General features: G+C 39.3%; 1 protein-coding gene across 2 annotated transcripts; it reads left to right on the top strand.

The window, feature by feature from the left end:
* Positions 1-2,222: 2,222 nt before the first annotated feature.
* Positions 2,223-10,892, top strand: LOC124670189 (aarF domain-containing protein kinase 1-like). Of its 2 annotated transcripts, XM_047206700.1 has the most exons (16): positions 2,223-2,387; positions 2,456-2,539; positions 3,028-3,168; positions 3,246-3,316; positions 4,233-4,326; positions 5,411-5,488; positions 6,430-6,496; positions 6,976-7,061; positions 7,262-7,312; positions 7,663-7,710; positions 8,281-8,401; positions 8,735-8,915; positions 9,980-10,117; positions 10,210-10,322; positions 10,425-10,493; positions 10,597-10,892. In XM_047206700.1, exons 1-16 carry the CDS (start codon positions 2,238-2,240, stop codon positions 10,704-10,706), a joined length of 1,602 nt encoding a protein of 533 aa, XP_047062656.1. In that variant the 5' UTR covers positions 2,223-2,237; the 3' UTR covers positions 10,707-10,892. The 2 variants fall into 2 exon arrangements, with proteins under 2 accessions (XP_047062656.1, XP_047062657.1); XM_047206701.1 differs by lacking the exons at positions 10,210-10,322; positions 10,425-10,493.

Below are 10,892 nucleotides of genomic sequence, written 5' to 3'. Positions count from 1 at the left end.
TCGCCGTCTGCATAGGAATCATACTCCTGAGCCACAGAACTACCTCCAACAACATTTCCAGTTTTAGGCTCCTTTCCCTTGCGTGTACATGGCCCCGAACCCTCAAGACAACAATCCTCAATACAATAATCAGAATCAGTGTCTGCATTGCCATCATCCTTCTGTCCTACGTAACTACCTCCAACAACATTTCCAGCTTCAGGCTCCTTTCTCTTGCAAGCACATGGCTGCTTCTTCAACTCAATTGACAAAAGAGAAACCATATCACGCATCCGATCAACAAGAACATGTCCCGTTCTTATCATCGACGAAGTGAAGAAAGTCTTCCACATTTCTTTCAGACTTAGAACGTAATCGCAAATAAAAAACACAATTAAGAATGCAATTTACAATAACACAATAATTAAATATCAAAAGACATAATAAAAAACCTTACATCATTATGAATTTCACCAGGAAACATATCTGAGATGTGACGATCGACTGCTTCACGAAGATGGTCAGGAATATCCGCACGAGAGTGAAAACCTGGATCTGCCATCTTTTCCAACCTGAACAAGCAATGGAGAACACTAAAATTAGTTCAGCTACAATGTGTGCAGCTTATCACTTTCGAAACTACACATCTAAAACGATACGCGCCTTTGGCGCAAATACATCGACAACCAAACAAACCAAAAGAAAACAACATAATTTACACGCATGCACTGACGAAGACGTGTAACAGAGCAGCACCTTTGCTGCCGCTAAACTCTACAACAAATAGGTACACAAGTACAAGAGATATACGTGCACAAGTACAAGAGATATAGGTGCACAAGTACAAGAGATATACGTGCACAAGTACAAGAGATATAGGTGCACAAGTACAAGAGATATAGGTGCACAAGTACAAGAGATATAGGTGCACAAATACAAGAGATATACGTGCACAAGTACAAGAGATATAGGTGCACAAGTACGATAGACTAAGCTACGCAAGTACAGAACAAATTGTCACACGAGTACCAAGGACAAACACGAACAAGTACAAGACACAAAGGACAACAAGTACCAGACGTGAAACGGGTGGACATACGGAAGTACAAAACCATCTTATGAACAACCACTGGACAAACCCTAGAAATAGTTCGAGTACGATGTGTGATAAAACTAGACCAAACAATACAACAAAATACACGAGATAGAAACCACAAGAACCACCGAGTCGTCGAATCTGCATGTCAACACGACACGGGAAACTCAGCGGCTCATCCAGAGCGGGTAAATCGACAAGAAAAAAGACCAAGAAACCCTAAATAGTGAAACTCAGCGGCTCATCCAGATGCATGTCACCACGAAATGTGGAATTATACGGCTACTCCGACAAAGGCAAACCCTAACTAGTGTTACTCAGAAAGTGTATAACCAAGAAGAGGCGGAAGAAATCGATGAAAAAAGAACGACTTTAGCGAGAGAAAACGCATCCGCATCCGCCTTCCGCATATTTTCCATTTGAAAGTGCTACCTCCCTCCCATTAATTCCCCGGAAAACTCACGGCCCGAAAATACAAAGGGAAAATACTGATTCGATCTAATCGAATCAAAGGGAAAAACCAAGATCTTAGAAACCCTAAGCGGTGCGGAAAAACGCGAGAGCGCTTACCACTCGGAGCGGGAAAACGTCCGCCGACAATGAGTTGCGAGAGGTTCTTGACGACAACGGAGGAGAAGGGAAAATAGCGACGCCGCCGAGCGAGACGACCGGCCGAAGGAACCGGAACCCACGACCAGCCCAGACGACAGAAGAAGAATAAGGGAAAAACGGAGATAAAGGCAGACGCGAAACGGGTCCCTGTAAACCCGTTAAGTGAGAAGCGGACCCGTTACGAGAAGTGGACGGTTCGCAAAATCACCAGAAAGCAACACGTGTCGAGCGCGGAGGAAGTCCACCGGCAAATTCCACGCCCCACATTCAACCACGTGTCGCGCGCGGAGAAAGTCTCTTCCCTTCTCAGAGGTCGGCCTTTTTCTAGAGTTTTCGCTTCCAAAACTCAAAAGCTAAAAAACACCTATTTAGGTACCAAACCCAAAAAGCTAAAAAAAGCCACAACAAAAGGGCCCTAAACTGGAGATAAGAACAACTTGGTTTTGTTGTGGAACCCCCCTCTGTGGATCTGTCCTCTCCCGAGGGCCTCCTCGCTCCATCCAAGCTACCGTCCCAAAAGTTTAACCATAAACCCCCACCGCTCGCCGCAATGCTCCGCCGCCGCCGTGCCCCTCTCCTCCTCGCGGCCGGGGCGGGCGTGGCCCTGGCGGCCTCGTTCGCCGCCTCCCCTTCCGCCGACGGACGCGGTGTCCCCTCCGCACTCCATGGCGTCGCCCGCTCCTCCCGCGCCATGTACACGGTTCGCGAAATGCTGCAACTCCTGTAGTGAGCCCATGCTCAGTTTTGCTGATTGGTTGGTTGTTTCAGATTGGCTTCGTGGTCGTGGACTACAAGTACTCGCTGCGGGGGCTGGCTCCTGGATCCGCGGATTACAGGGTGAAGCTCTCCGAGGTATGTATTCTGCGCTGGTTGACCGTGTGCAATTTCGTTTATTGGAACGAGTAATTTGTGCTCGATGGTAGGCTACAGAGATTGATTTCTTCAATCTCTACAGCGGGACCATCGGCCTCTTGGTTGGTAAAGGAAGGTGACTTAAATGACTTTGGGGGGAAATAACATGCTGCCACTTAATTGCGCTAGAGGTCCTTACCAAATGAACTGTTTCTGCCTACCTTGCCTATTTGTTGGATTACAAATTCAAAATTATCTCTTGTGCCACACAACGTCATGAGTAGCCATGGGTCATTTCGAAAGTCAATACTTGTTGTCCTTTTGATTTTGGACCAGCTCTCTTGACATAACTGAAGTTTTTCGTCCATGCCCTGCATTTACTCTACTACTTTCCCCTACAACACTCCTTTTTTGGACCTATTTGGATCTTTAGTTTCATCAGATCACATTTACCAATGGCATAATATATTTTTCCTTGTCTGTTGTAGGTTCACTTGAGGTCAGCAAAGAAGCTACTTAAACTATGTGAAGTGAATAGAGGATTTTATGTAAAAGCTGGTCAGTTTGTTTCATCACTAAGACAAGTACCAAAGGAGTACGTATCAACTCTCTCCTGCCTGCAGGATCAGGTTTACTATAGCTCCTACCTTAATGTTGGTTTATGCTCATAAATATTCGTTTTTATTTACATCTTTTAATCATCTAGGCAACTCCATGCAAATTTCAAGATATCAAAATAGTGATTGAACAAGCCTTCGGCAAGGATTTACATGACATGTAAGTATTGCTTTTTTTTTTGTTTGTAATATTAGCGTGTCGTTGCTAATCGCCAGTGCTGTAATCACTGGAAAGTGTGCTGTGATCCGTTTTTTTTCAGAAAATATAATGTTGTTTCCTTCAAATTGTCTTTTTTTTTCTAAACCTTCACACTGTCGTTCCCTGGTCTAAACAATGATAATACAAGCTCGACAGCTCGTATATGTATTATGTAAACCTGAAAGTATACTGATGTGGAAAGGGTTTAGCATCCTTTCAATCTATGACATTATTGAGTAACCCACGATGGCTAGTTGGCTACTCTTTTTTGGGTCCCTGTAGTCAAAATAGAATTGCCATTTTGTTGATTGCATGTTTGAATCTAACCATGCTGTGATCTTTATAGTTTACGTCCTACCTCTTGTCTAGTTTGTGCTGAACGATTGTTTTAGCTTCTGTACTATCATAGTTCATTGTCAGGATTCTTAGGTGGATAGGTTGCCTAGTGTTTACATTAGCGCTAGTATATTTCACGTACTACCTCTTGTCCAGTTTGTGCTGAACGATCGTTTCTAGCTTGTGTACTATCATAATTCATTGTCAGGATTCATGGATGGATAGGTTGCCTAGTGTTTATATTAGCGCTAGTATCTCCTTGTCTTGCATACTGAATTTAAATTACACTCTAAGCCAATTTGCTCGTGCTCGAACTGGTGGTGATGAGTCTAGAGAACTATCCATACTAACTAGATTAGTCTTTTAGGATAAGCTTGTGCACTCGTATAAGCTATATATCTCCGGGACTACAATAACAGCTGAGAGATCGTGTCAATTTTACCAGCTTTAGCTCATATTTCTACTGACATATTATGTTTATTTGACACTTTATTCTTATAGTCGTACAACATATGCTTAAAATTTATTATGTGAGTACCAGATTCCTGGATTTTGATGAACATCCGATTGCTGCTGCATCAATTGCTCAGGTTCATCGAGGTCGGTTGAATAATAACCAGGAAGTAGCTGTAAAGGTTAGATTACTGTTAACACTGGACCTCTTTCTTGTTCCTTTTTGCTTTTGTTTGGACTTTCTATTTTAGGTCATGCGTAGTGTATTCTCCTTTCCAATGCCCTGTGGCCTATATGAAATACCATTCATGTGAGCTGGTGAAGTATGTCCAGCTCATAGATTCAGGAGTAGTAAGTAGAGAGATTCCATTTGTGCAACCTACAACCATCTAAAGTTTTTTGCTTGCAACCTGCCAAGTGTATGTCCACCATCAGTTTTTCTACCATGAAAAGGGATCTACCAAAATTAAGCGTGTGAATGAAAGTTGGAATATAAAAATGTTGTAAGATGGCCAACTATTTAACAGCTTCTTACTTTCCGCAAGAAGTGCCAGTTTAATATTGTAGTCATTTATCCAATGTTTACATGCACTAAAATTTGGGTCTTCAAATTTCTCACAAGTAATAATAAGGAAATTAAGATGGGCCAAGTCAAATGGTTATACTTATACCTTAGGTCACTGTTTCTAACCTTTGCCCCCCCTGAGACTTTTATAAGCTATTTTTTTTTCATGGAAGCAGCCAAGGCCATCCAATGCTATAAACATGAATCTTTGTCACATTTCTTCTTGAGCCAAAAGACACGCATTGCATAGTGATGTTTTGAAAAAAAAAAGAGCTTTTGTGTTGTTGGTTTTCTTATGCAGTAGTGTGAAAACATAGCATAGCTTTGTACCTAAGGACGTACCCAGTGCTGAGAGCTCCCGCACTGTGCGGGGTCTGGGGAAGGTGTTAGTGGCAAGCCTTACCCTCACGAAGTGCAATGTGAGGAGACCGCGACTTGAACCTGGGACCTCTCGGTCACAGGCGGTGAGGCTCTACCGCTGCACCAGGCCCGCCCTTCAGCATATCTTTGTAACTGAATAAACGAAATATGTTGCAACAAATATTTGTCCTCTTTTTTTAAGACATATCCTGCTATATGCCATTTAATTGATCTCAAACTAGTATAGATACTGTAAGGCCCGCATCAACCTCAAAAGTTATCTTTGTTGATTACATGTATATTCATATGTTTGAGGAATTTTATCCTAATTTGACATCTAGGTTCAGTATCCTGGGTTGGAGCGGCGAATGAAGCTAGACATAATGACTATGTCTCTCTTGTCAAAGTCTGTCTCTTTGGTACGGTACACTTACCATTGTGGTAGATTCTGGCAAAGATAATATGTTCCTACTTGGAACCCAACGTATTTAACTGGAGTAGTTTATTCACTTCTGTTTGTACACTAGTCCTGAAGAAGAGCTAGTGATGTCCCACTGGCCACATTTCCTTGAGCATAGTAGTTCAATGCTGGCTTTGTTAGCAATCAAGGTTGTTGATGAAAAGCGCAACCATTGTTAAAGTACTTCTCACTGTAGCAAAATTCTTGTAATGAAAAGAGACTTAACATAGTTGACACTCCCACTGAAGTCCTTGATTTGTGTTGACTAGCTTGATGCTAGTACTTTATTAAATGTTTCAGAGGGTAGTTGCCACAGGTTGACAACTTAAGAATTCATTGATTTGAAAGCCTGAGAAGTATCACTGTAGGTTTTAAGGAGGTATGTGCGTACAAGTTCATTTTGTGGCATCATTAATGAAAAAGTGACCAATATATTCTTCAATCTGAAGCAAGTCATTTCTTTTAACTTATTAGCTTGATGTTCGTCTGCATTTGGTATTTTGGTATTCTTTAACCGTCTAGCTCTCATTGGGTCCATGGTTGGACAAGTTAAAAGGAAAGGTTTGGACGACTTTTTTGTTATCCATTATGATGGGATTTTATTTTCTTAGGCTCTTCTGTTTAATTCAAGTTAAATTTAATATTGAGATATAACAATGTGTTGAACTTTTTTAAATTACTTTATTAGTGTCTTGTTGGTGAAAGGAAAATTTAAGTTAAAAGGAAAGGATTGGATGACATTTTTTGTTATCCATTATGATTGGATTTTATTTTCTTAGTCTCTTCTGTTTAATTCAAGTTAAATTTAATATTGAGATATAACAATGTGTTGAACTTTTTTGAATTACTTTATTAGTGTCTTGTTGGTGAAAGGAAAATTTTGAGCCTTTCTTTTGGCAGATCTTTCCTGATTATAGGTTTGAGAAGATATTACTTGAATTTGAGAGAACCATGTCAATGGAGCTGGGTAAGTGCTTGGGCATTTCCTGTCACAGTATTTATGTGTTATTTTATCTGATATCTGTTTAAATCATTTTCATTGTTTTTTTTGAAATTTTCAAAAAATCATTTTCATTGTTCATTGTTCTGTGGAGGTCACTGTTGTAGCACCCTCAGATGTTGTTTATTAAAGATAGCTGTACTGTTGTCTATCCGTCATTTCTCAGACTCGTCTTAGTGAATCAAAGAACAAAAGTTTTGTGTATGTATAAATGGGCCTGCACACTTGAAAAGGAAAAAAAACAGTCATGATATATATCATGACCTGCATAGTTGCATTGGCTAACTTCCTTGTAGGCTTTCTTTCAATTCTGTAACTCATGCGTGGTAGGTGAAAAGCTCCTCATCTCCCCGCATATCTCCCCATACTTTTCACATGAATCCAGTTTTGGTTTATCTGGGACCTTTACCTATAGACATTTCAGCATGGGTGTTGTTGCTTTGCAGATTTTACCAAAGAGGCTAGTAATTCCAAGAGAACAGCAAGCTGCTTCAGAAAAAATAATGTTGTCAAAGTACCTTGCATCTTTCAGGTATCAAGCCTATCCAACTTCGATTCCTACTATTTGTTCCATCAACTATACTGCGGAGGCACATAATAAAGAACTTATGCAAGTCGCTCTGTAGTCCATTGCTGACACAAAGCCCAGCGAGATGTTAACTTGCTGCTGCATAAGATGCTAACTGTTTAGGACTGTGTATAACAGTTTCTGACTGGTTAAAGCTATTGCAGGAACTGACAACCAAGGAGATATTGACAATGGAATTTTGTTATGGCCACAAGGTAAATGATTAGTCCCTGCAGGACTGCTTGGAATGGGCGTAAAATTAGTGTGTCGGACTTTGAACTAAATACCGACGACCACACTAATTTTACACCCATTCCAAGTAGGGCCTTGGCCAAATTTTACACACTATTTTGTGGCTGCATTTACCAATCAGTTCAATCTTGTCCATTAGTCACAACTAATCCTTGAACTTACATTGAATATATGGAAAAGAGAAAATGATGGATTCAATCCAGAGATAAGAAAAGGTGGAGAGCATTACCTCTAATTGATGGAATATCTGAAGTTGCTAACTAACGATGCAGGAATAGATTGACATAACCTTTTTTGGTACTACTGTGAACAGGTTGATGACTTGGATTTTCTAAGGAAAGCAAATATCAGTCCTACAAAGGTTATTCTTTTAAGATGCATAGCTAACATGAAATGTATTATTTGTCCGAGTGATTATCTTTTGTGCACATGCATTTTATTGATTTGACAATGACTAGAAGCAATTGTCAAAAGCAACAACAACAAAAAAAGTGCCCTGACCCCATTTCGATAGTTCTCTTGCATCATCATTTTCGTTTGCTACACTTTATATTTCTTACTATGAATAGATTTCACACTTGGCTACTACTGTTTAATGTCTTACCCACTACATGGTCATTGTTCAAATTAGAAAGTAATACGTATTTTTGTTCTTTGGTCCATTGTATTATTGTATCTCTGTATAGTTGACACTTATTAATGACTTACAAGATTCACTATAAAATAATTATAAAATCAATGTTACATTCCAGAAGATGGAGAATAATGGTTCTTATTACTATTTTCTTTAAAAAAAGGTTCTTCTACCAGGGTCATATATTTCCCCACTTCACATTCATCTATTTGCCTCATTGCACATAATATAAAAACTTGTTAATTGACCTGTAATTTTGTGTGTATGTGTTTCCTTACCATTTTATGTCTCTTCCAGGTAGCTAAAGCATTAATAGAACTGTTTGGCGAAATGATATTTGTACATGGTTTTGTTCATGGTGATCCTCATCCTGGAAACATATTGGTTTCTCCTCAAGGCCAAGGGAGATTTTCGTTAGGTGTTCCTTTTACTTCGTAACATGATATTTTCTGCATGTCTATATTCGTTATGTCATGCGGGCTGAGTTTAGTAATGTAAGCCTTGCAAACATTATGTTAAGAAGCATATGTATTAGAAAGTAAATACTACTTCTGATCCAAAATTAGTTGTCGCAGGTTCAGTGAACCTAGACAGATTTAGGCAATATTTTTTGCCTAAATCTGCGACAATTAATTTGGATCGGAGGGCGTATTTCATATTTTAAATTATTTGTCCCTATTCAGCTCTTATTATCTGACAGAATGAACTTGAACTTATTTTGAATCGATTAAATGGTGCATTCCTTTTACAGTGTTGTTAGATCATGGAATTTATAAAGAATTGGACCCAAAGTTTAGAGTAGACTACTGTAAGCTGTGGAAAGCATTGATACTGTTGGATGCGCAAAAAATTCTGGAGTTAGGCGAACAGTTTGGTGTTGGCAAATATGCAAAGTACTTTCCTTTAATATTCACTGGAAGGACTATAGATAGGTAAACCTTTTTTCACTTGGACGATAATGCTCATATATCGTGGTGTTCTGTGGACTTCTCGTATCATGTGTCAAAGAACATTAGAGAACTTATTTTCAACGTTAACATGGACATTGTTATAATAATAAACTACTTTTACCAAGCTGCCCAATGTGCATATATATCCATACTCGGTAATTCCGGGTTGTATATATATCCATACTTGATAAGTTTGGAATTAGTTCTAATAAGGTGTTGCATGCAAAAACATCAAGTTTTTTTTTTTATGAAAACCAGAAAATAACTTAAAAATGAGCACTGGTTCATAGTGTTTGTACATCTCCATGCATTTGTTTCATATTGCTTAGTTCACGCATGCATTGGTTCGAATTTCCTAGTACTTCATCGGTTCATCCATGCATCCATGCATTTGGTACATATTGTCTAGTACATCAGTCATGCATCAAGTAAAGCTAGATTGTTTTTTCTCGAGAAAACGGAAAAACATACACCTTTTATATTGATAAAGCTACAAAAAAGTTATGTAAAGCCCAAGCGGGTGATAGTTGAGGGAAAACCATAAAAGGACCCTTTAGCTTACCATTGGGCAAGAGCAGTGGCAACTAATTTCCACCTGCCATAACCCAGCTTAGTATTTATGCTATATACCGTGACTATTAGTGCTTCCGTTCCATATTATTTGTCGCTGATTTGGATGTATCTAGACACAATTTGGGTATAGATACATCCGAATCTGCGACAATTAATATGTATCTAAAATTCAAGACTTGCCCTAGGAATAAGTAATAACTGGAGAAAGGAGAACCCGCGTGATATGCCTTTTTAGCCCAATATATTGGCTGACAGATTTTGCTGCATGATCTTGAGTGAGCCACCAGTGATAACCAAGTTTTAGCTTGCAGGAGTGAACTAGACACGTCTAGAATCCCATCACTTAATTATATTGTATTGATCTCAATTGTGACAGTTTATGGACTAGGCTCTTACGTGCTATCATTTTACTTCCTGATTAAAACTACATATATAATTCATGCATAACTGTTGCAACTTGTGATGTTCATCAGCAAATCAGCTCTTGGAACACAAATATCTGGTGAAGAGAAAATGCGTATAAAGCAGGACTTGAGTTCTCTTGGAATGGATGATATATCTTCATTTATGGAATCCTTGCCACCTGATTTTCTGGTCATACTTCGAACAGAGTAAGGCAAATCTTGATAGAGTCCATAACCATGCTATTACTTTCTCACACTCATTATTGTTGTTTGTCATGTTATTTGTTTTCTCAATTCAGTGGACTATTGAGGTCCATTTTAGGAAATCTAGGGGCGCCACGTCATGTTCGACTTCTTGCTTATGCAAAGAGTGCAATATATGGCCTTGAGAAACATTCCATATTAGAGTCTGGTATGTCTAAGTCAATTTTATTTGCTTTCCAAAAGTAGCTGAATTCGTTTCAGCTACTGCCAACATCCTAATTGATCTGATATTCCAATTTCCCTAATATAGGTTCAATCAACCATATATCTTTGCGAGTCAAAACAAACATTAGCTATCTCCATCTGAGGACACGTGTTGGTAATATATAACACCGCCACCCACCCTACTCCCGCTTGTTGTTTCCAGTTTGTCTCATAGTACATGCTAACATGCAAACTGACCTGGAAAATCCCATTTTCAGGATTAGCAGGATTATTGGTGCAATTCAATGACTGCAAGCATAAGGTCATGGACAAATTGAGATGGATTCTCTGGAGGATAAGTTTGGGCTGGTATAGACCTCTGATGTGATGTCCAGCAGTTAGATAAGTTGGCAAATGGCATGCAGGAAGGTGGTCATCTGATGTCTCGAGGAACTCCTAGCTAAATTCAGGAAATTGTACAGTTAGATCATTGGATGCTGATGCGAATATGTACATGTGAATATGCCATCCATATAGTTCATATTAATAATTTGATCTGCTACGAATTTGGGTA

Source organism: Lolium rigidum, chromosome 7, assembly GCF_022539505.1.
Source record: "Lolium rigidum isolate FL_2022 chromosome 7, APGP_CSIRO_Lrig_0.1, whole genome shotgun sequence".
NCBI lineage: Eukaryota > Viridiplantae > Streptophyta > Magnoliopsida > Poales > Poaceae > Lolium > Lolium rigidum.
The sequence above is the reverse complement of the archived record's forward strand: the minus strand, read 5'-3'. Positions and strand labels throughout refer to the sequence as shown.

What these genes read in the sequence shown, in the direction of transcription:
- LOC124670189 (XM_047206700.1), top strand. Translation starts at nt 2,238, where the DNA reads ATGCTCCGCCGCCGCCGTGCCCCTCTCCTCCTCGCGGCCGGGGCGGGC. An exon ending in ACAGGGTGAAGCTCTCCGAG is followed by an intron (nt 2,540 to 3,027) that starts GTATGTATTCTG and finishes TGTCTGTTGTAG; the next exon opens with GTTCACTTGAGGTCAGCAAA. An exon ending in CCATCTGAGGACACGTGTTG is followed by an intron (nt 10,494 to 10,596) that starts GTAATATATAAC and finishes TCCCATTTTCAG; the next exon opens with GATTAGCAGGATTATTGGTG.